The 26,441-nt window shown below is 38.8% G+C and overlaps 1 protein-coding gene across 2 annotated transcripts in view; it reads right to left on the bottom strand.

The window, feature by feature from the left end:
- Positions 1 to 25,006, bottom strand: part of Cts7 (cathepsin 7) — a 36,362-nt gene extending 11,356 nt beyond the window's left edge. Inside the window, exons 1-8 of one of the 2 annotated variants that reach the window (NM_001106099.1) lie at positions 24,775 to 25,006; positions 23,791 to 23,927; positions 23,378 to 23,500; positions 23,149 to 23,289; positions 22,390 to 22,614; positions 21,782 to 21,944; positions 21,208 to 21,325; positions 19,866 to 20,231 (exon numbers count right to left, since the gene is read on the bottom strand). In NM_001106099.1, coding sequence (NP_001099569.1) covers positions 20,132 to 20,231; positions 21,208 to 21,325; positions 21,782 to 21,944; positions 22,390 to 22,614; positions 23,149 to 23,289; positions 23,378 to 23,500; positions 23,791 to 23,916 — 996 coding nt within the window. In that variant the 5' untranslated portion in view covers positions 23,917 to 23,927; positions 24,775 to 25,006 and the 3' untranslated portion in view covers positions 19,866 to 20,131. Of the gene's footprint in view, positions 1 to 19,865; positions 20,232 to 21,207; positions 21,326 to 21,781; positions 21,945 to 22,389; positions 22,615 to 23,148; positions 23,290 to 23,377; positions 23,501 to 23,790; positions 23,928 to 24,774 lie in introns of those variants that run through there. The other variant, XM_039095445.1, reaches the window with a different exon arrangement.
- Between the last annotated feature and the right edge of the window lie 1,435 nt (positions 25,007 to 26,441).

Raw genomic sequence — 26,441 nt, 5'->3', positions numbered from 1 at the left:
TGTTATCCATCCTCTATAGTCCTTCCTTTTCCCATTTCTTTCATCCCTTCCCCATTTGATCCACCCAGTATAGTCTTCCATAACAATATCTCCCTTTCTTGGTTATCACCTAGAATTTAACAGTAAAACACATATGTGTGTAACACAGACAGAGAGAAACACACAGAGAGAGTGTGTGAGAAACAGACAAACTAGCTTCTACAATAGTAGTAGTAGTAATCCTAAATATCCAGTATAGTAAGAGATAACACATGATGTCAGTGTTCCTATTTCATAGCCAGTGTTCAGTGAAAGGCTTTATTTCCAATGCATGAACACTATTCCATTAATAGGCAAATCTTAAGCCATTTAAAATTTTCTTTTGCATTTATGATAAAAAAATTGTTGCTATTCTCAAACAATAGTTAATATATACCCTCACCTATGTATTTAGTGGTGTTTAGCAAATGATGTCATAAATTAGTTCCTAGGTGTTGAACATATTGCAAAATAATCCACCCATGCATGTAGTGACTTGAAATGTCTGTTCGTCACAATTTATAAAACAACACAATTCTTGAGACTTTATTTACATTTTATATTTTTATAATTTTACATGTATTATGTTTATACTGTTTTGACCCCTCTCTTCTTGCCAATGTCTTCTCTACTCCCTCTCAATTTGATGACCTTTTCTTATTATTTTTACATATATACATGCATATACTTTTGTTTACATGTTTAAATATATATTCCATATTTAGTTCATTTAGTGTTCTTTGATAAACATGTGGTTGAGGCTAGCCACTTCAGATTGAATAAACTACTAGGAAGATTGTTCCTGGAGAAAACTGATTTTCCATCTCTCAGTAAAAATTGGTTGCCTCTAACTTGGATGTAATGTTGGGGCTATTCTTATAGCCACATTGGCAAATCAGTAGGTGATGTCATTATACTGCTCTTGTTTACATAACTATATTGGTGAGATTACAATAGTGCAGCTTCAATGTCATGTCTGGAAATCACTATCTAACAACACAATTACAATTCTTGTGGCTCTTAACCATGTTCTTCGCCATTTTCTTTTTCAATGTTTACTTTTTATAGAAGAATGGATGGAGAAATTGCATTATAGATTCATTCACTGGAATTGTTCCATGGTCTCATACTCTCCATTTTGACTAGTGCAGCTGTCTATAATACTCTCCTTTTATGCCTAAAGAAGTTTCTTTGATAAATGGTGACAGTTAGTAATTCTCCGTATTTAGGAGAAAAACTATTTAGAGCAGAGTTATAGATTATATTGGTTTAGGAAAGTAGATATAGCAGATTCTCTTTTAGAATCTATGACCTTTCCAGCCATAAGTAGTTAGCTAGATTTACAATACCAAGTAAGAATTTCCTCATACTGATAAATTTTTAAGTCCAGTTAGACAGAAGTTGATTTTCACCATGATGAAAATGCCACTGTCATACTGTTGGTGCTATCTTACAAGGTCTGTTATTGTTACAATTTGTAGACATTATAGCTGATTGAAGCGATCTCTCTCTCTCTCTCTCTCTCTCTCTCTCTCTCTCTCTCTCTCTGTGTGTGTGTGTGTGTGTGTGTGTGTATGTTTGATTATGTAAGTGTTTAAATGGAGTAATTATGTCACCTAAAGTGACTCCCCCACAGCAGTCAAAGACTAACATAATCCTCAGTACCATATGAGGAAGATGTTTCTTTGAGTTGTTGATCAGGTGAAAACAAAAATTTTCAGAACAACCTAGAGCCTTGGGTTAGGGTAGGAGAACCAGTAAATAGAGGTCATAATATGACAAAGTAATATTTTATATTATAAGCATACTAAGATCTGATTTATTACTTTAATTTAAATATTTACCTGAAAGTTGTTTCAATGTGCAAACTATCATCCTTATACATTCAGAGTTATTATTTCTACCATCATGATTATTAGCACCCTGATCATTATCATTTAACTACTTCCACCAAATTGAGAGTATGTCTTCCTATCATTTCCAAAACACCTTCCTCAATATGAAAACATATTTCTATTTAAGTGGACTTACAGACCCCTCAGTATGAGGAAATTCTTGCTTCATATTGTAAATCCAGCTAACTATCTGTGACTGGAGAGGTCCTAGACTGTAGATATACTTTATTTTTATTGTACTCCTCACAGTAACTTCAAGAACTAAAGATTACATATATGGCTGAAAATCTCCACACAATATTCCCATTGTTTACGAGGCTGCTGGTCACTGAGATTTTAATTTCCAACAGAAAATGTTCATATCATATATTGTCTATACATTTCTATCTGGTATGTGAAGCACATGAAATATATAAAGCACTAAAAAGTGATGAAGATGATGATATCTGAGAAGAATGACCTTGTTTTGACATCAGTGACAACTTAAAACCTTTATTATTAAAATCAATTAAATCATCATCATTACTAGGGGCATTATGAAACCCCAAATTCTTAATAAATTATTCTAGGTGCTAGCTAATCAATCATACCTTTAGAGACATGGCAGTCACTCACTGACATTACAATAAATGATTCAGGAGAGTTCATTTCTTTGATTAAGAAAAGACCTTCCTCGTTTATAGTGAAGTATGCCAAAGTAATACTGAACCTTGCCTATTATTTTTACAGTGACTTCATATGTTTTCTTGTATTTCACAGCAAATGACCATCATAAGAATAAGGGTGAGTAGTGGTGAATTGTTTTTACTAATTGTGTGTGTGTGTGTGTGTGTGTGTGTGTGTGTGTGTGTGTGTGTGTGCTATAAGGCACAGTTAGTGGTTTTGTTTCTTATTGACATGAAGGAGCTTAAAGTGCTCCCTTTTCCATAATCCTTTGACCGCCTTACATTCTGTTAAGCAAGTATGGTATCATCCTCAAAGTGCTGTGACAAGGTTGATTAGTGAGTACCATGAGAATGATTCTCACAGATGGCCCAGAGCACATAGGACCTAGGAGCAACAGTTAAGTACTGTAGCATTCCCAAAGAGACAATGATTTTCTTCCTCAGCAGGTGATTCAGAAGCATTAGTCATTATTTCCGGACAGAACCCAAGAACATCTCTAAACACAGATCTTTAGAACTCACTGACCTGTATGCTTATGTTCGTTGTGATGAAGATAAGAATTTCCTTTAGTCCAGGTATAAAATCTCTTGCAACAAAACAAAAAGAAAATGCAAAATTCTCAGACACTATAAGAAAAAATATACTTGACAGACAATTTAATAGCTGATTGGTTCTAACGTAGAATCTGACCAGGAAATCAAAGGTATAAAGGGAAAATATAAAACAATAAACCAAAAAATATAGTTAAAGATAACTATAACAGCTTAAGTGCCATCTAATTCTTAAGTGTGGAATCAGTAGTCATAGGTGGGTTGCTATTAACAAAATATTTTCCTACTGACAAATTTGTACCATGACATATCAATCAAGTATCCACTGCAAAGTCACATTATGAAGAATATAATCCATGATTCATTGTTTCTGGCAAAATTGTGAGAATTAATATAAATCCTGCACCCTCCTAACTTATAATGTCTACCCTCTCTTAAGGAGTATTTAATACTCACTCCTTGAATAGAGCCTTTGATCTGCAGTCAAAGTTCCTCCACATTCATCATCTGTCTTCTTCCAGAATTTTCTTACAATCTGTCTAGAGCTTGAAAACACTAAATAAAAATGTCTCTACTATTCTCTCTTTGTCTGAGACTTCCATAATCTCTCCTTCCCACACTATTCAGCAGCTGGAGTAAGTACTTCATGAGGAATTGTGAGAGATTGCTGGTATAAGTGTAACTCAGAGACTAAAATCAGCTTCTGATAACATGGTGACCATGGGACAGACAGTTAAATTCTTCTGTGCAGTCAACTCTCAGATGCTGTGGGAAGAGAAAGTGTGCCAGAGTAACATGAACTCCTTGCTATTATGAAAAGATGGGAATGGTAAAGATACTCATGTAGCATCTATCTATACACAAACAGGACTGAATCCACAAGGTACCCTCATTTCTCTTGATGATATCTAAAGACATTTATCTTTATTTTGATATCTTCTTCATTTACAGACATATTTTTCAGCTCAAACACATTACAACCCAACCCAATCGATAGAAGTTATGAACTGTGGGTAAAGATTTACAGAATAAATAAAGACACACTTGAATAACAGTATTTTGGGCATACACAGAGAATACTAGCTTAGAGGATCTATAGAATAGTGATTTTCACATATTACCAGTGACCTATAAGCCTGGACCCTACAATGAGGTAATCTCTTATCTCTAAGAGATAGACACAATCAACAGGAAAATACAAGCAAAAAAAGTACTGACTGCAAAGTATAGTATAGTCATCCTGAGTTGGTAACCTACATATTCACTTCTACTGTTCATGGGGTTGGACAGTTTACATTTCTTTCACATCATCTCCTTAATCCCTCTACCATCTATATGCTTACTTATTGAAATGGCCTTTACCTGTCAAATGCAATAAGTGAAAAAATTGTCATCAGAGGTATTACACCAGATATATAGTTGTTCACTGAGAAGCCACAAGGAATTTCCTTGATTTTCTAAGATGCTGATCAGGCTACCTCACTGCCTGGACATATTAAACTGAGTTTATCACTGCTGCTCTGAAGTTTTGTTCATGAGGAGGCATTTTTTGTAAGAATAACCAAGCTGTTCTTTGACAATGAGGAGGCCTACCCATCAAAATGACATCCCTAGTGGAATGGAAAGCCCCAAGCCCAATGGGACAACCATGATGAGGGTTTCTTGCCGGAGGCATGGCTACTTTTCCCCCATTGGAGCACATATAGACAAAAGTCAAGAGACTTTTCACAACAGACATATCTACTCTAGGTGTATTCCATAGAATCTTTAGTCATTTTGAAAATTAAATATGTTGATTTTATAATTATCACTGCTAATAATTTATGTTTTGAACTAATGGTATAATACAGCAAAATATGTGGTAGGGAAATTCAGAAATTTCTGGTAATTCTTGCCCAATTGCAAGACAAAATTCATGAGACCTTTTTTTATAAAACACAAGAATGTCAGTCAAATGGCAGTTTGAAAAACTAATGATTCTCAACACAATTCAAAGTTGTATTTAGTGGATATTTGAATGACAATGGAGATAGGAATATATTAAAGAATCTGTTTGCCAAGATTAAGTCATTATGTTTCTATAAATGCTGGACACTTTCTGTGTAATGTAAAAAAATAACCATTAAGGGCACACAGAGTCTCTGAATATTCTCAGGTGTTTGGGTGTGTTGAATGAAAAAAGTTCATGTAAAAACAATCCACACTGGGTCTTCAGAAACAAGGATACAGAAGACTCATTATGGACGAAAGTTTTCAGAAACATGTAATGTTCACTTGGAATAAATTTTTGGTCATTACCCATTCAAAAACTTACTGTGGCCAATGTTTTCAGGATCTACTTATTATATTTTATATTTTTTATGAAACAGAGGCTATGAACATAGATTATGGGAAAATACAGGCAGAAATACCTATCTCTGGTGGAAAAGAAAACAATACAAATAATACAAAAATACACTTTATTCCAGTGACAGAAACACAAACACATAATCAGTTCCAATTCATGAAGTACATGAAAGGATAGTCAAGAAGCCATAAATATGTGAGATAAGGAAAAGTGTAGAAAACAGCATTGGCTACCAGGTTACTCGTCAGTGAAAAGAGGAAAAAAGAGCCAGAGGAAAGTATAATATTCAAAGTACAGTCTGATTTGTTAATTTAATTTTATATTCATTTAGATATTGTTTTAAAATGAAAACTATCATCCTGACAAATGGAGTACTACTCAGCTATTAAAAACAATGACTATAAAGCCCCTTGGGAGAGAGAGCTCACCGCCCAGACAGGTGGGCAATCCTGAGACTGCAGAGCAGGAGAGACCACCAATACTGCCCAACCCTGCCCACATCCCTGGCCCAAGAGGAAACTGTATATGGCCTCTGGGATCCGGTAGATAGGGGCACAGGAGCTACAGGTCCCCTGTGCCGGAGACACAACCAGAACCTGAAGGGACCTGGTCAACAGTTCTCTGCACCCAAATCCCGTGGGAGGGAGAGCTAAACCTTCAGAGAGGCAGACACGCCTGGGAAGCCAGAAGAGACTACACACTGCCCACATTTCTGACTCAAGAGGAAAACACCAAATGCCTTCTGGGACCGAGGTACACGGGGACTCCGGCAAAAGGTGGTGCAGACTCTCCTGGTTACTGCCCTCACCGAGAGCTCAAAAGCAGCTCCCAACGAGCAACTTGAGCTGCGGGAAAACAAGTAAGACAAACTTTTCTGCTCCAAGTGACCTGCCTAGTGGACTCAGGACACAGGCCCACAGGAACAGCTGAAGACCAGTAGACAGGAAAGACTAAACACCCAAAAGCAGAACAATCTGTTCCAATAACTGACTGAAAGAAAACGGGAAAACAGGTCTACAGCACTCCTGACACACAGGCCTATAGTATGGTCTAGCCACTGTCAGAAAAAGCAGAACAAGGTAACACCAGGGAAAACCTGATGGCAAGAGGCAAGCGAAGGAACCCAAGCAACAGAAACCAAGACTACATGGCATCATCGGAGCCCAATTCTCCTGCCAAAGCAAACACTGAATATCCAAACACACTAGAAAAACTTGATCTAGATTTAAAATCACATTTGATCATGATGATGGAGGACATCAAGAAAGACATGAAGAACTCTCTTACAGAAACGCAGGAAAACATAAATAAACAAGTAGAAGCCTATGGAGAGGAATCACAAAAATGCCTGAAAGAATGCCAGGAAAATATAATCAAACAGGCGAAAGAGTTAAAAATAGAAATAGAAGCAATATAGAAAGGACACAGGGAAACAACCCTGGATATAGAAAACCAAAGGAAGAGACAAGGAGCCATAGACATAAGCATCACCAACAGAATACAAGAGATAGAAGAGAGAATATCAGGAGAAGAAGATTCCATAGAAATCATCGACACAACAGTCAAAGAAAATATGAAACGGAAAAAGCTACTGGTCAAAAACATACAGGAAATCCAGGACTCAATGAGAAGATTAAACCTAAGGATAATAGGTATAGAAGAGAGTGAAGAGTGCCAGCTCAAAGAACCATTAAATATCTTCAACAAATTCGTAGAAGAAAACTTCCCTAACCTAAAAAAAGAGATGCCCATAAACACACAGGAACCCTACAGAACTCCAAATAGATTGGACCAGAAAAGAAACTCCTTCCGTCACATAATAGTCAAAACACCAAATTCAGAAAAAAAAGAAAGGATATTAAAAGCAGTAAGGGAAAAAGGTCAAGTAACATATAAAGGCAGACCTATCAGAATCACACCAGACTTCTCACCAGAGACTATGAAAGCCAGAAGATCCTGGACAGAAGTCATACATACCCTAAGAGAACACAAATGCCATCCCAGGTTACTGTATCCTGCAAAACCCTCAATTGACATAGATGGGGAAACCAAGATATTCCATGGCAAAAACAAATTTACACAATATCTCTCTACAAATCCAGCACTACAAAGGATAATAAATGGTAAAGCCCAACATAAGGAGACAAGCTACACCCTAGAAAAAGCAAGAAACTAATCGTCTTGGCAACAAAACAAAGAGAAGAAAAGCACACAAACAAAATCTCACATCCAAATATGAATATAACAGGAAGCAATAATCACTCTTCCTTAATATCTCTCAACATCAATGGTCTCAACTCTCCAATAAAAAGACATAGATTAACGAACTGGATATGCAATAAGGACCCTGCATTCTGCTGCCTACAGGAAACACACCTCAGAGACAAAGACAGACACTACCTCAGACTGAAAGGTTGGAAAACAAATTTCCAAGCATATGGTCTGAAGAAGCAAGCTGGAGTAGCAATTCTAATAGCGAATAAAATCAATTTTCAATCAAAAGTCATCACAAAAGATAAGGAAGGACACTTCATATTCATCAAAGGAAAAATCCACCAAGATGAACTCTCAATCCTAAATATCTATGCCCCAAATACAAGGGTACCTACATACGTAAAAGAAACCTTACTAAAGCTCAAAGCACACATTACACCTCACACATTAATAGTAGATTTCATCACCCCACTCTCATCAATGGACAGATCATGGAAACAGAAATTAAACAGAGACATAGACAGACGAAGAGAAGTCATGAACCAAATGGACTTAACAGATATTTATAGAACATTCTATCCTAAAGGAAAAAAATTCTAATTACAACCTCATGGTGCTTTCTCCAAAATTGACCATATAATTGGTCATAAAACAGGCCTCAACTACACAGAAAGATAGAAATAATCCCATGTGTCCTTTCAGACCACCACAGGCTAAAGCTGGTCTTCAATAACAATAAGTGAAGAACGCCCACATATACATGGAAGTTGAACAATGCTCTACTCAATGATAACCTGGTCAAGGAAGAAATAAAGAAAGAAATTAAAGACTTCTTAGAATTTAATGACAATGGAGGTACCATATACCAAACCTTATGGGACACAATGAAAGCTGTGCTAAGAGGAAAAATCATAGCTCTGAGTGCCTGCAGAAAGAAACAGGAGAGAGCATATATCAGCAGCTTGACAGCACACCTAAAAGCTCTAGAACAAAAAGAAGCAAATACACCCAGGAGGAGTAGAAGGCACGAAATAATCAAACTCAGAGCCGAAATCAACCAAGTAGAAACAAAAAGGACCATAGAAAGAATCAACAGAACCAAAAGTTGGTTCTTTGAGAATGTCAACAGGATAGATAAACCCTTAGCCAGACTAATGAGAGGACACAGAGAGTGTGTCCAAATTACCAAAATCAGAAATGAAAAGGGAGACATAACAACAGAATCAGAGGAAATTCAAAAGTCATCAGATCTTACTACAAAAGCCTATGTTCAAGAAAACTTGAAAATCTGCCAGAAATGGACAATTTCCTAGACAGATACCAGGTACCGAAGTTAAATCAGGAACAGTTAAACCATTTAAACAACCCCATAACTCCTAACGAAATAGAAGCAATCATTATAGGTCTCCCAAACAAAAACAGCCCAGGTCCAGATGAGTTCAGTTCAGAATTCTATCAGACCTTCATAGAAGACCTCATACCAATACTACCCAAATTATTCCACAAAATTGAAACAGATGGAGTGCTACTGAATTCCTTCTATAAAGCCACAATTATTCTTTTACCTAAACCACACAAAGACCTACCAAAGAAAGAGAATTTCAAACCAATTTCCCTTATGAATATCAACGCAGAAATACTCAATAAAATTCTGGCAAACCAAATCCAAGAGCACATCAAAACAATCATTCCCCCTGATCAAGTAGGCTTCATCCAAGGCATGCAGGAATGGTTTAATATATGGAAAACCATCAACGTAATCCATTATATAAACAAACTGAAAGAACAAAACCACATGATGATTTCATTAGATGCTGAGAAAGCATTTGACAAAATTCAACACCCCTTCATGATAAAAGTACTGGAAAAAATAGGAATTCAAGGCCCATACCTAAACATAGTAAAAGCCATATACAGCAAACCAGTAGCTAACATTAAACTAAATGGAGAGAAACTTGAACATTCCCACTAAAATCAGGGACTAGACAAGGCTGCTTATTCTCTCCCTATTGATTCAATATAGTCCTTGAAGTTCTAGCCAGAACAATCAGACAACAAAAGGAGATCAAGGGGATACAGATTGGAAAAGAAGTCAAAATATCACTATTTGCAGATGATATGATAAGATATTTAAGCGATCCCAAAGTTCCACCAGAGAACTACAAAACCTGATAAACACCTTCAGCCAAGTAGCTGGGTATAAAATTAACTCAAATAAGTCAGTAGCCTTCCTCTACACAAAAGAGAAACAAGCCAAGAAAGAAATTAGGGAAACAACACCCTTCATAATAGTCCCAAATAATGAAAAATACCTTGGTGTGACTTAAAACAAGCAAGCAAAAGATCTGTATGATAAGAACGTCAAGCCCCTGAAGAAATTGAAGAAGACCTCAAAAGATGGAAAGATCTCTCATGCTCATGGATTGGCAGGATTAACATTGTAAAAATGGCCATTTTACCAAACGCGATCTACAGATTCAATGCAATCCCCATCAAAATACCAATACAATTCTTCAGAGAGTTAGAACAATTTGCAAATTCACCTGGAATAACAAAAATCCCAGGATAGCTAAAACTATCCTCAACAATAAAAGGACTTCAGGGGGAATCACTATCCCTGAACTCAAGCAGTATTACAGAGCAATAGTGATAAAAAAAAATGCATGGTATTAGAACAGAGACAGCCAGATACACCCAGAATAGAATTGGAGACCCAGAAATGAACCCACAACATATGGTCACTTGATTTTTGACGAAGGAGCCAAAACCATCCAATGGAAAAAAAAAGAGCATTTTCATCAAATGGTGCTCATTCAACTGGAGGTCAGCATGTAGAAGAATGCAGATCGACCCAAGCTTATTACCCTGTACAAAGCTTAAGTTCAAGTGGATCAAGGACCTCCACATCAAACCAGATTCACTCAAACTACTAGAAGAAAAGGTGGGGAAGCATCTCAAACACATGGGCACTGGAGAAAATTTCCTGAACAAAACACCAATGGCCTATGCTCTAAGATCAAGAATCGACAAATGGGATCTCATAAAACTGCAATGCTTATGTAAGGCAAAGGACACTCTTGTTAGGACAAAATGGCAACCAACAGATTGGGAAAAGATCTTTACCAATCCTACAACAGATAGAGGGCTTATATCCAAAATACACAAAGAACTTAAGAAGGTAGACCACAGGGAGACAAATAACCCTATTAAAAAATGGGGTTCAGAGCTAAACAAACAATTCACAGCTGAGGAATGTGGAATGGCTGAGAAACTAAAGAAATGTTCAACATCTTTAGTCATAAGGGAAATGCAAATCAAAACAACCCTTAGACTTCACCTCACACCAATGAGAATGGCTAAGATCAAAAACTCACGTGACAGCAAATGCTGGTGAGGATGTGGAGAAAGAGGAACACTCCTCCATTGCTGGTGGGATTGCAGACAGGTATAACCATTCTGGAAATCAGTCTGGAGGTTCCCCAGAAAATTGGACATTGAACTACCTGAGGATCCAGCTATACCTCTCTTTGGCATATAACCAAAAGATGCCCCAACATACAACAAAGAAACATGCTCCACTATGTTCATAGCAGCCTTATTTATAATAGCCAGAAGCTGGAAAGAACCCAGATGCCCTTCAACAGAGGAATAGATACAGAAAATATGGTACATCTACACAATGGAATATTATTCAGCTATCAAAAACAATGACTATATGAAATTCATAGGCAAATGGATGGAACTGGAAAATATCATCCTGAGTGAGGTAACCCAATCACAGAAAAACACACATGGTATGCTCTCATTGATAAGTGGCTATTAGCCCAAATGCTTGAATTACCCTAGATTCACAGAACACATGAAAGTCAAGAAGGATGACCAAAATGGGAATGCTTCACTCCTTCTTTAAAAGGGGAACAAGAATACCCTTGGGAGGGAATAGGGCGTCAAAGTTTAGAACAGAGGCAGAAGGAACACCCATTCAGAGCCTGCCCCACATGTGCCCATACATATACAGCCACCAAACTAGGTAAGATGGATGAAGCAAAGAAGTACAGGGTGACAGGAACCGGATGTAGATCTCTCCTGAGAGACACAACCAGAATACAGCAAATACATAGGTGAATACCAGCAGCAATCCACTGAACTGAGAATGGGACCCCCGTTGAAGGAACCAGAGAAAGGTCTGGAAGAGCTTGAAGGGGCTTCAGACCCCATATGAAGAACAATGCCAAGCAACCAGAGCTTCCAGGGTCTCAGCCACTACCCAAAGACTATACATGGACTGACCCTGGGCTCCAACCTCATAGGTAGCAATGAATAGCCTAGTAAGAGCACCAGTGGAAGGGGAAGCCCTTGGTCCTGCCAAGACTGAACCCCCAGTGAAAGTGATTTTTGTGAGGAGGGTGGTAATGGGGGGAGGATGGTAAGGAGAAGCCCATAAAGAGGGGAGGGGGAGGTCTTCCTGGTTGCTGCCCCTGCAGAGAGCCCCTGGGCAGCACGCCACGAGCGAACCTGAGCCTCGGGACAACAGGTAAGACCAAATTTTCTGCTGCAAGAAAGCTGCCTGGTGAGCTTGGGACACACGGAAGCAGAATTTCTCTAGGACCAGGCACGTTCTGTGTTTACCGTAAGTCCCACACCCGCGGATCCCGGCCCGCAGCAGCTCTCTGCTCCCAGACCCGGTGAGAGAGAGACCCAACCGCCTGGTCAGGTGGGCACTCCTGAGGCTGCAGAGCGGAAGAGACCACCAACACTGCTCACCCCTGCCCACATCCCTGGCCCAAGAGGAAACTGTATAAGGCCTCTGGGCTCCCGTGGGGGAGGGCCCAGGAGCGGCAGGACACCGGCCTGAGACACCACCAGAACCAGAAGGAAACAGACCGGATAAACAGTTCTCTGCACCCAAATCCCGTGGGAGGGAGAGCTAAACCTTCAGAGAGGCAGACAAGCCTGGGAAACCAGAAGAGACTGCTCCCTGCACACACATCTCGGACGCCAGAGGAAAAAGCCAAAGACCATCTGGAACCCTGGTGCACTGAAGCTCCCGGAAGGGGCGGCACAGGTCTTCCTGGTTGCTGCCGCTGCAGAGAGCCCCTGGGCAGCACCCTAGGAGCAAACCTGAGCCTCGGGACCACAGGTAAGACCAAATTTTCTGCTGCAAGAAAGCTGCCTGGTGAACTCAAGACACAGGCCCACAGGAACAGCTGAAGACCTGTAGAGAGGAAAAACTACATGCCCGAAAGCAGAACACTCTGTCCCCATAACTGACTGAAAGAGAGGAAAACAGGTCTACAGCACTCCTGACACACAGGCTTATAGGACAGTCTAGCCACTGTCAGGAATAGCAGAACAAAGTAACACTAGAGATAATCTGATGGCGAGAGGCAAGCGCAGGAACCCAAGCAACAGAAACCAAGACTACATGCCATCATCGGAGCCCAATTCTCCCACCAAAACAAACATGGAATATCCAAAAACACCAGAAAAGCAAGATCTAGTTTCAAAATCATATTTGATCATGATGCTGGAGGACTTCAAGAAAGACATGAACACACTTAGGGAAGCACAGGAAAACATTAATAAACAAGTAAAAGCCTACAGAGAGGAATCGCAAAAATCCCTGAAAGAATTCCAGGAAAACACAATCAAACAGTTGAAGGAATTAAAAATGGAAATAGAAGCAATCAAGAAAGAACACATGGAAACAACCCTGGATATAGAAAACCAAAAGAAGAGACAAGGAGCTGTAGATACAAGCTTCACCAACAGAATGCAAGAGATGGAAGAGAGAATCTCAGGAGCAGAAGTTTCCATAGAAATCATTGACTCAACTGTCAAAGATAATGTAAAGCGGAAAAAGCTACTGGTCCAAAACATACAGGAAATCCAGGACTCAATGAGAAGATCAAACCTAAGGATAATAGGTATAGAAGAGAGTGAAGACTCCCAGCTCAAAGGACCAGTAAATATCTTCAACAAAATCATAGAAGAAAACTTCCCTAACCTAAAAAAAGAGATACCCATAGACATACAAGAAGCCTACAGAACTCCAAATAGATTGGACCAGAAAAGAAACACCTCCAGTCACATAATTGTCAAAACACCAAACGCACAAAATAAAGAAAGAATATTAAAAGCAGTAAGGGAAAAAGATCAATTAACATATAAAGGGAGACCTATCAGAATCACACCAGACTTCTCGCCAGAAACTATGAAGGCCAGAAGATCCTGGACTGATGTTATACAGACCCTAAGAGAACACAAATGCCAGCCCAGGTTACTGTATCCAGCAAAACTCTCAATTAACATTGATGGAGAAACCAAGATATTCCATGACAAAACCAAATTTACAGAATATCTTTCTATAAATCCAGCACTACAAAGGATAATAAATGGTAAAGCCCAACATAAGGAGGCAAGCTATACCCTAGAAGAAGCAAGAAACTAATCGTCTTGGCAACAAAACAAAGAGAATGAAAGCACACAAACATAACCTCACATCCAAATATGAATATAACGGGAAGCAATAATCACTATTCCTTAATATCTCTCAATATCAATGGCCTCAACTCCCCAATAAAAAGACATAGATTAACAAACTGGATACGCAACGAGGACCCTGCATTCTGCTGCCTACAGGAAACACACCTCAGAGACAAAGACAGACACTACCTCAGAGTGAAAGGCTGGAAAACAACTTTCCAAGCAAATGGTCAGAAGAAGCAAGCTGGAGTAGCCATTCTAATATCAAATAAAATCAATTTCCAACTAAAAGTCATCAAAAAAGATAAGGAAGGACCCTTCATATTCATCAAAGGAAAAATCCACCAAGATGAACTCTCAATCCTAAATATCTATGCCCCAAATACAAGGGCACCTACATACGTAAAAGAAACCTTACTAAAGCTCAAAACACACATTGCACCTCACACAATAATAGTGGGAGATTTCAACACCCCACTCTCATCAATGGACAGATCATGGAAACAGAAATTAAACAGTGATGTAGACAGACTAAGAGAAGTCATGAGCCAAATGGACTTAACGGATATTTATAGAACATTCTATCCTAAAGCAAAAGGATATACCTTCTTCTCAGCTCCTCATGGTACTTTCTCCAAAATTGACCATATAATTGGTCAAAAAACGGGCCTCAACAGGTACAGAAAGATAGAAATACTCCCATGCATGCTATCGGACCACCACGGCCTAAAACTGGTCTTCAATAACAATAAGGGAAGAATGCCCACATATACGTGGAAATTGAACAATGCTCTACTCAATGATAACCTGGTCAAGGAAGAAATAAAGAAAGAAATTAAAAACTTTTTAGAATTTAATGAAAATGAAGATACAACATACTCAAACTTATGGGACACAATGAAAGCTGTGCTAAGAGGAAAACTCATAGCGCTGAGTGCCTGCAGAAAGAAACAGGAAAGAGCATATGTCAGCAGCTTGACAGCACACCTAAAAGCTCTAGAACAAAAAGAAGCAAATACACCCAGGAGGAGTAGAAGGCAGGAAATAATCAAACTCAGAGCTGAAATCAACCAAGTAGAAACAAAAAGGACCATAGAAAGAATCAACAGAACCAAAAGTTGGTTCTTTGAGAAAATCAACAAGATAGATAAACCCTTAGCCAGACTAACGAGAGGACACAGAGAGTGTGTCCAAATTAACAAAATCAGAAATGAAAAGGGAGACATAACTACAGAATCGGAGGAAATTCAAAAAATCATCAGATCTTACTATAAAAACCTATATTCAACAAAATTTGAAAATCTTCAGGAAATGGACAATTTCCTAGACAGATACCAGGTATCGAAGTTAAATCAGGAACAGATAAACCAGTTAAACAACCCCATAACTCCTACGGAAATAGAAGCAGTCATTAAAGTTCTCCCAACCAAAAAGAGCCCAGGTCCAGACGGGTTTAGTGCAGAATTCTATCAAACCTTCATAGAAGACCTCATACCAATATTATCCAAACTATTCCACAAAATTGAAACAGATGGAGCCCTACCGAATTCCTTCTACGAAGCCACAATTACTCTTATACCTAAACCACACAAAGACACAACAAAGAAAGAGAACTTCAGACCAATTTCCCTTATGAATATCGATGCAAAAATACTCAATAAAATTCTGGCAAACCGAATTCAAGAGCACATCAAAACAATCATCCACCATGATCAAGTAGGCTTCATCCCAGGCATGCAGGGATGGTTTAATATACGGAAAACCATCAACGTGATCCATTATATAAACAAACTGAAAGAACAGAACCACATGATCATTTCATTAGATGCTGAGAAAGCATTTGACAAAATTCAACACCCCTTCATGATAAAAGTCCTGGAAAGAATAGGAATTCAAGGCCCATACCTAAACATAGTAAAAGCCATATACAGCAAACCAGTTGCTAACATTAAACTAAATGGAGAGAAACTTGAAGCAATCCCACTAAAATCAGGGACTAGACAAGGCTGCCCACTCTCTCCCTACTTATTCAATATAGTTCTTGAAGTTCTAGCCAGAGCAATCAGACAACAAAAGGAGATCAAAGGGATACAGATCGGAAAAGAAGAGGTCAAAATATCACTATTTGCAGATGACATGATAGTATATTTAAGTGATCCCAAAAGTTCCACCAGAGAACTACTAAAGCTGATAAACAACTTCAGCAAAGTGGCTGGGTATAAAATTAACTCAAATAAATCAGTTGCCTTCCTCTATACAAAAGAGAAACAAGCCGAGAAAGAAATTAGGGAAACGACACCCTTCATAATAGACCCAAATAATATAAAGTACCTCGGTGTGACTTTAACCAAGCAAGTAAAAGATCTGTACAATAAGAACTTCAAGACACTGAGGAAAGAAATTGAAGAAGACCTCAGAAGATGGAAAGATCTCCCATGCTCATGGATTGGCAGGATTATTATAGTAAAAATGGCCATTTTACCAAAAGCAATCTACAGATTCAATGCAATCCCCATCAAAATACCAATCCAATTCTTCAAAGAGTTAGACAGAACAATTTGCAAATTCATCTGGAATAACAAAAAACCCAGGATAGCTAAGGCTATCCTCAACAATAAAAGGACTTCAGGGGGAATCACTATCCCTGAACTCAAGCAGTATTACAGAGCAATAGTGATAAAAACTGCATGGTATTGGTACAGAGACAGACAGATAGACCAATGGAATAGAATTGAAGACCCAGAAATGAACCCACACACCTATGGTCACTTGATTTTTGACAAAGGAGCCAAAACCATCCAATGGAAAAAAGATAGCATTTTCAGCAAATGGTGCTGGTTCAACTGGAGGTCAACATGTAGAAGAATGCAGATCGATCCATGCTTATCACCCTGTACAAAGCCTAAGTCCAAGTGGATCAAGGACCTCCACATCAAACCAGACACACTCAAACTAATAGAAGAAAAACTAGGGAAGCATCTGGAACACATGGGCACTGGAAAAAATTTCCTGAACAAAACACCAATGGCTTATGCTCTAAGATGAAGAATCGACAAATGGGATCTCATAAAACTGCAAAGCTTCTGTAAGGCAAAGGACACTGTGGTTAGGACAAAACGGCAACCAACAGATTGGGAAAAGATCTTTACCAATCCTACAACAGATAGAGGCCTTATATCCAAAATATACAAAGAACTCAAGAAGTTAGACCGCAGGGAAACAAATAACCCTATTAAAAAATGGGGTTCAGAGCTAAACAAAGAATTCACAGCTGAGGAATGCCGAATGGCTGAGAAACACCTAAAGAAATGTTCAACATCTTTAGTCATAAGGGAAATGCAAATCAAAACAACCCTGAGATTTCACCTCACACCAGTGCGATTGGCTAAGATCAAAAACTCAGGTGACAGCAGATGCTGGCGAGGATGTGGAGAAAGAGGAACACTCCTCCATTGTTGGTGGGATTGCAGACTGGTAAAACCATTCTGGAAATCAGTCTGGAGGTTCCTCAGAAAATTGGACATTGAACTGCCTGAGGATCCAGCTATACCTCTCTTGGGCATATACCCAAAAGATGCCTCAACATATAAAAGAGACACGTGCTCCACTATGTTCATCGCAGCCTTATTTATAATAGCCAGAAACTGGAAAGAACCCAGATGCCCTTCAACAGAGGAATGGATACAGAAAATGTGGTACATCTACACAATGGAATATTACTCAGCTATCAAAAACAACGAGTTTATGAAATTCGTAGGCAAATGGTTGGAACTGGAAAATATCATCCTGAGTGAGCTAACCCACTCACAGAAAGACATACATGGTATGCACTCATTGATAAGTGGCTATTAGCCCAAATGCTTGAATTACCCTAGATCCCTAGAACAAAGGAAACTCAAGACGGATGATCAAAATGTGAATGCTTCACTCCTTCTTTAAATGAGGAAAAAGAATACCCTTGGCAGGGAAGGGAGAGGCAAAGATTAAAACAGAGACTGAAGGAACACCCATTCAGAGCCTGCCCCACATGTGGCCCATACATATACAGCCACCCAATTAGACAAGATGGATGAAGCAAAGAAGTGCAGACCGACAGGAGCCGGATGTAGATCGCTCCTGAGAGACACAGCCAGAATACAGCAAATATAGAGGCGAATGCCAGCAGCAAACCACTGAACTGAGAATAGGTCCCCTATTGAAGGAATCAGAGAAAGAACTGGAAGAGCTTGAGGGGGCTCGAGACCCCAAAAGTACAACAATGCCAAGCAACCTGAGCTTCCAGGGACTAAGCCACTACCTAAAGACTATACATGGACTGACCCTGGACTCTGACCCCATAGGTAGCAATGAATATCCTAGTAAGAGCACCAGTGGAAGGGGAAGCCCTGGGTCCTGCTAAGACTGAACCCCCAGTGAACTAGTCTATGGGGGGAGGGCGGCAATGGGGGGGTGGGTTGGGAGGGGAACACCCATAAGGAAAGGGAGGGGGGAGGGGGATGTTTGCCCGGAAACCGGGAAAGGGAATAACACTCAAAATGTATATAAGAAATACTCAAGTTAATAAAAAAAAAAAAAGAGGGGAGGGGGAGGAGTAAGGGGAATATTGGCCCGGAAACCAGGAAAGATAATAACAATCGAAATGTAAATAAGAAATACTTAAATTAATAAAGATTAAAAAAAGTAATACCCAAGTTAATAAAGATGAAAAAAATAAGAAAAAATGTCACTATGAAAGTGGACATTCCCTTCCAATTCTGTTCCTGTTGATCATAGGCCCAACCACAGACTTGTTGTATTAACTATGCCATGTCTTTATAAAAGTTATAAGTGGTATATATTTTAAAAAAAAGAAGTGTGATGCATAGAGGATTCTGCCTAAGCAGACTTACTTGTCAATCTAAATATGCAGAAGACTACTTCTCTGCACTATCTTCAAATAATGATCATGCAAATAAGGTTATTGAGACTTAAAGGCCAATCTCTCAAGTCAAGCACTGGAAAACTGAAATGATATCTGGTGATATCATGACTGTATTGGTGATGTATTTAATGCTTGTCCTAGATGCTTGAGACCACAGACAGTGATACATAGTAGATCCCAATGGGTTACATATTTAGAAGTTTGTATTGCTATTTTTCTGTATATACTCACATATGGCAAAGAAAATTACATCAGATAAGCATGCTCAGGCCATAAAAACTATAAACAGCAATAGAATAGATCTGTGCATGCAAAAGCCTGCTTTTGTACGACATGTCAGCACTCAGCATGGTAAGGGAATAACCTCAATGTGTATCTCTGTAGCTGAAGGTATAAGCAACTTGATGTCTCTGACTCAGTATGAGAAAGGTCGAAAAGATTGAAATTGTGGACAGGGGGAGTTACAGCCAAGTACCATTTAGAGGAGCAGCAAGCAAGGCTATCTCATTGCACAGAGAAGCCAATAATTGAAACCGAGTGGAGCCATGTCAGCGAAAAATGTCAAATACAGACAGTTTCATATAATCTTTTATACTAGAATTGCTGGTATAAACAGACAAAAACCGACTACGAAATAGCGTCTGATGCAGAGGAACCACCCATTCTTTCTCCTGTAACATCAACACCACATGAAGTTCTATCATCAGGAAGAATTTTGTGTTTGAATACAAAAATGCCACTGCACAAAAATAGAAATGATACATACGTTTATAGTTTGCTTTTATTTTTTAAGAACAGCGTTTGGTACAGTGAAAAACATAAAATCAGGTCATTACAGGAGTAAATTACACAAATCAGTCATGACTAGCAGTGGTCATGACTTACTAAACATACCACAGATTTCACCTCCTACCCTGCTGTTCATTGACACTAGTGCCTTTTATACAGAAGAGGCTGGCCATTTTGAATAGGATGAGGTTCTTCTGTATATATTGCCTTAAAAATCTTTCCTTCCTTGCTACATCCAGGCAGGTCACAACAGAGGGTACATGGCATAAGAAGCAATTCCACAGTAGTTGTTCTGATCTCTGGGGAGCTTCATGTAGCCCCTTTCACCCCATTGTTCACCATGGCTGAAAGAAATGAGGTTTTCCATTTGTAAGAAAAGAATCAGTAAAATTGATTGTTACAGCAAATCTGTATTTGAGCACTGAACTACAGGTCAACTTAACAAAAAGCATCAGAAAAGGCAGATGTCAACCACCAGAGTACCAAAAATTATCTCACAGAAGGCAGTAAAAAAATCATAGCATGGAAAATTGGGGTATCTTTCCACCAATGCACTGTTCAGGAATAACAATTGAAAAACAGAAAAATCAATGGCACAAATATGATATTGGGCCTCCACAGAAACCAATAATAAAATCTGAACTCCATGACCATATAATACTATATGTTAGTTGATACAGCCAAAGAGCAGGATCAACCAGATTACATAAATATAAGTTCTGGAGCTTGATTCCAAGTTCCCCTTAAAGCTAGGTTAAGGCTGAAGATACAGCTTCAAACTAGGGGCACCTTGGACTTCTTCAAAAGAAAAAAATACCCTGTCCTTACATGGGTATGTAAGTGATCTCACAATCCTCTATAACTGGATCTCTGGTGAAAATGGTGTTTTTCAGGATGGAGAAGCATCTGCCCCCACAAAGAAATCATTCATATAACACACAACTTATGAATAAATAAAAATAACATTTTTGTAAATAAGATATTTTCAGTCAAATTATAATTGCAGAAGTCAGGGCATAACTAGATCAATGGATAAGCATAACCCCAAAATAGAAAATTCTAGGATCTGAGCCTCAGTACATAAGATGGAAAAACATTGAGGAAGACAGCTGATATCAATATCTCACACACATACACACACACGCACACACACACACACACACTCACACACACACACTCACACACACACACACTTGAACAACAAAGAACATGTGCCTTCAATTTAATGGAACAATGCTTTCTGTGACTAGTATCTGACATCTAACTACAAGTAGAAAATCCATTTGAATCTTTAAATCAAACAACTTTAGCAGCTTATACCTGTTCTTTAGCAGCCAGTATTTTCTGTTCTCTGACTCATGGCCTTCATAGCCATAGCCAACCAATAGTAGACCATGGTCGAGAGTATCACGCCTACATTTTGGCTCATGATATATACCTGAAAAAAATAAAATCAAGGGAGTGAAAGTTTCAGGAAGCTGATAGTGACCACAGTCAAGAACAGTAAGTGAGGCATTTTCTGACTTGACTGAAATGACAAAGCATCATTCCTTATACCCATATAAGAAGACTCTTCGACATCTTATATTTTTACTGATAGAAAGTCATTCCAGGAAATCATAACTGAACATAAATTACTTAATTCAAGGTGCTCTTTAAAAGTCAGCTCCATATCTTGAGATACACCAAGTGGAGAAAAGTAGAGTTAAAAAAAGCTTTAAAAATGATGATAAGTACTCATAGGCATTTACCTGTCACATCTCACAGAAACAACAGTTGATTAGTGCATGGATTAGCACAGAAGCTTATACACACCAAATCATTCACAATAATTGGGCATCAACATGGCATGTTTCAAAAGTCTTCATTAATATCTAGAAGAAAACATTTTTACCTCCTCGATATCTTTTAAAGGATGCATGCGAACCATCAATTGCAACAGCAATGGGCCCATAGGTTACTAGAGCTTGCATTAGGGCTTCTTCATTCCTTGGGACAACAAAAAAGCGGGCTATCTTAACAACAGAACGTTCAGGACGGTACCTGCAGTGCCGTAGCTATAAAAGATAAAGTTACAAAAATTAGTGACTTCAATCTACCTTCTGGAGAGCACAATTCAAAACCATAACACTCTACACTTTGGAACAGAACATTCCCATGTCTGTGATTCTATATACATTATCTCAGGCAATGAAATGTTAACAGAGATATTTAGAGCTGAAAATATGCTCTCATGTCTTCAATGACATGAGAAGAAACTTATCCAGAAGAAACTTTCATGGCACAGAACTGTATAATATGTGGAATGGTTTGCCCATTCTCCATGTGCATAGAAACAGGAACCAAGAAATCAAACTATGCAGTGGTTGGTACTGAAATGGCAGCAGTAATGGTGCACAGACAGATTCTACAGTCAATATGAGCTCTGAATGCAGTGTATTTCTCTAATATTTTCCCCTTGCCCAATCCAAACTGAAATGACAATACAGGAAGTTCACTTACCTTTGCTTCATATGGGTAGGTTGCCTCAGCCTCCAGACCGCCATTGTTCTTCACATATTGGAAGGCCGTATAAGGTTTGCCTCCAGAACAGTCATTATTGCCATAAGTAACTGTGCAGTCAATTAAATTCTGTACACTCAGTGGGATCAGTTTGCCTGTTTTCTTGAACAGCTGACTTTCTATGGAAGCGGCCACAGAAAAGGCCCAACATGCACCACATCCTCCCTGAGAAGGGAAAAACAGAATATCATATACCAAAATTTCTAACTAGAACAATAATTCAACCAATTCCATACTTTCTCAAAAAAGTTAACTATCAGCATTTGATAGATGCCTAGGTAAGAGGGGTCAGTGTCCACAGGGAGGTGTCTCATGCTCCAAGCATACACATACAAGCATAAAGCTGTGATCTACTGTACTGCAGGTGTGATAAATGTCATTACTGGAATAAATTAAGTCTGGAGAGAAATAGAGTGGAACCTCTAGGTGGAGATTCAAAGTAACTGAGGCACAAAAATGATATTGTACATGTATTGGCTTATAATTGCTAAGGAATGTGTTAGGGCTTCCTCATTACTTGGGAAACCAAGAAACATTTGTTACTAGCGACAAAATTCTGAAGACAGTACATGTGACTTTTGGGTTGTAGAAAAGCGTTAAGTGAACAGCATGTCATACCACAGTCAAATAATAGAAATATGTCAATAGCATACAGTATCCTTGGTAGATAGGTAATACAGGCATGTGATGCTATCATACCTGGCTTCGCACAGGAGCCACACAGCCTGTATCTCTCCAATCCAAGGTTTTGGGAATTTTGACATTGCGTTTCTGGATGTGTTTTCCATTTCTTAGAGTCAGAGCTGAACTATCTGTCATCATTCTCATTTCCTCACCAGTCTTCACAGAAAAAAAAAAAACATCATGACTTCATTTAAACAACAAAACAGCAAAGATAGAAGTGTGAAACAATTTGAGTCACACTCACCATGTCACCAAATTCATTCATTTCTATGGTGAAGTTGTTCATCCACAGGCCATTCTGCATAGTGTGCCATTTGATCATTTTCACATTTTCTTCCCACACTGCTCTCCTCTGCTTTTCCTCCTCCTGGAAATAAATATAGTGGATGGCATTTACTTCAGGTTATGCCTCTACCCTCGTTGACCATGTGGAATTACTGCTACAGATATACAAAGGTCATAGAGAGGGATCTCAGGGAAACAAAGAAGGCACACTTAACACCCTGATGAACAGACAAGGTGGCCATCTTGTGTTCATTGCATATTACATTACTACCTCAGGTAGGTGTACCCCCTAAGGCTGCTATTCTACCAATGAAAACCCAACATCAGTGAGAATTTCTACCATGACCCTCTTTGCATGTCCATGTGACCTACTGGGCTGTATGTTTTCGCATTGTTCCTCTTCCACTCCTCCCACTCGGCATCCAAACTGTAATCAGGCCTTGGAGCAGCCAAGGCTGCTCTCAAGCACAGGATGGCCAGAAAAACAGCCACAGTCATGTCGCAAGTACCTAGAGAATAAAGAAAAACAAATCAAAGACTATACCAATAATCTTTATAAATTATATCATGCATGCTGGATTAAAAATATTCTAACTACTCTTGCCAGATATTTACTCGAAAAATTAGGAAATGGCTGAATATTAATTTGGACTAAAAATGCTCTGGATAGCAGTTAATTTTAATGTAAAATTATACAGACTGTGAGCAAAATTCTAGACATGAAACTGGCGTGTACTGCAAATTTGCATGATCAGAGAGATAACCATGGATATCAAAATTCAGAACCTAAAAATCTGGGGACTTGGAACATTTATCTGAGAATTTGTAGTGATACAAAATTCTCATGCAGCATGTGATGGTAAGTCAGAAGTGTCTTCTTGGCTTGGGGCTTAAATTGTATCACATCTTTTTCTAATAGACAGCTGGAGATGAGTTTATTTGAAACATTCCCTCTTCAAAGAAAATATCCTAGGTTTCCCTCCTTAGAAAATATACAGAAGATAAAAGTACTCTATTCTTCCTTGAGACACTTTGCCACACTTGCATTACCTCAGTGAGAATAATCTCACATGGGAAGGATACTGGAAGCCAATGCTACCAGGGATAATGAAGTAACACATACAGACATTTTAGGACTCCATGCTCAGGACAAGCCAGGTTGTCATAAGCTATACCTCCTACAGTTCTTTGCTAGAGGCATCCCACCTAATACAAATGGCAATCATGAAAATAAGTTCTTATCTAGTGATAGTTTTCAAAAAAGTATATATCTAGGCTCAGGGTAAGATGAGCATGCCCCTACTGTGCATTCTCTGAAGATTACCAGACATACAATGAACTGAAACCCATAAAAACCTGGATCCAGGATTGGCTTGGCTTCCTCTCTGACATTTCTACTCTCCCCCACCTCCACCCATGTGGTTGCTGAAGTTTAGAAGATATTTGTGGGGGTCTGCCTGATTTTCCATGGAGTCTCTCAAGGCTTCCCTCCAGGGGAAGTAGAAGCAGGGCCAAACCTGTGGTGATCGCTGTTGTCTTGGTGTACTCCACAAGTTCTTCAGAGGTTGCTGAGCTGTCAGGATCTGGCCCAGCCACACCTCATTTGCAGTTTAAATACCAAGTCAGTCCTCCTTGTCAAACTTTTCCTTCTTCTGATTGGCCAAATGGGTCACTGGATCCGGCCTCCAGGCTTCTACTGAAATCTAATCTTACCTGTCCTGGAGGGGTGGGTGTGGGTTGCCTTTAGTGGACATTGGGGAATTAAACTTGTGGACCTTCACAGAGCATGTTACAGAAACAACCTTTAGGCTACGGATCACATATTAGCCAGTCATTTTATCTCAATAGTACCTCAAAAAGACAATTAGAAAGTTTCCTAGAAAAGGTGTGGGGATCTCTGCCTAGCACTTAGTTTAGAGTAAGAGGTGGCTTACCAGCATGAAGTAGGATGAGTTAGCATATTCCACACTTGTATTTCATGTTCAATATATATCTATATCAGGAGCCTATGAGAACACAGAACACAGTATGCATTTTTTCCGTTGTCACAGAGGAACACAACTAATTATCATAAAAAGGCTAAACTTGAAGGGTGACTGTATAGAAAATGTTGTTCAAGGCCAAAGCCAAGAGTGGAAATGAAGGCATTAGTTCACGTGATCTCATAAAACTATCTGACGTTTCTCTAATTGAGTACCCATTACTAAGCACCATCAGACCTGTCAAGGTTTTCATTCAGTAACACATATATTATCTAAATTTTCCCATATTACCATTTTAGGTATAAATTATAATGGCTTTTGGGACGTCATCATTGGTATGCAAACATCACCAATTTTACCTTAGGATAGATTTCATCTACTTTCAGAAAACTGTGGTCACAATAATCCTGTAACCCCTGTCTTTAACCCCAGCACCAGCCACAGTATTTTCTCTGTTTAAGGATTTCCTTGCTACCAGAGTTAGAGTGTTTTTCCTTACCATAGCCACGTTGAAGGTAATTTTTACCATACCAGTGTTAAATGGGTGTGTATTAGGAAATTACTTAGTCCCCAGCATGTACAAATTGCCCTCCTCTACTTGAGTTATATATATTTTTTTCTTACATGAACGCACCATATTCTGATTCTGTATTCAATGTAGAGTTTTATTGCTTTCTCTAATCAAGAAAGTCATGTATGATACCTGTCTACTCTACACCCTGTACCCAACTTGTACAAAATCTGAAGTTAACCAATAAAAATTTAAATATAGGATAAACTATGAAGAATATTTATGTCATAAAGAGTAATGCAGTATTATAACTGTAAGTCTTTGAAATGCCTAATTATTCATTTTCTATTTAATAATGCCTGGTATGCCTCACTCAGAGCTCTGAGTCTCTGCTAACAATGTCTATTCACATCCTTCTAATATCCCATTTCCGTCAAGAATCCTGATAAGTCACTACAAGTCATTATTGTTATCTAATCACCCTTTAAATCTGATCAAGTTTCTCTTCCTCCACAGTGACCTAAGTAAGG

The sequence above is a fragment of the Rattus norvegicus genome, chromosome 17, assembly GCF_036323735.1.
Source record: "Rattus norvegicus strain BN/NHsdMcwi chromosome 17, GRCr8, whole genome shotgun sequence".
In the NCBI taxonomy this organism is placed as follows: Eukaryota; Metazoa; Chordata; class Mammalia; order Rodentia; family Muridae; genus Rattus; species Rattus norvegicus.
Note: the sequence above shows the minus strand (reverse complement) of the source record. Positions and strands in the feature narration are given on the sequence as shown.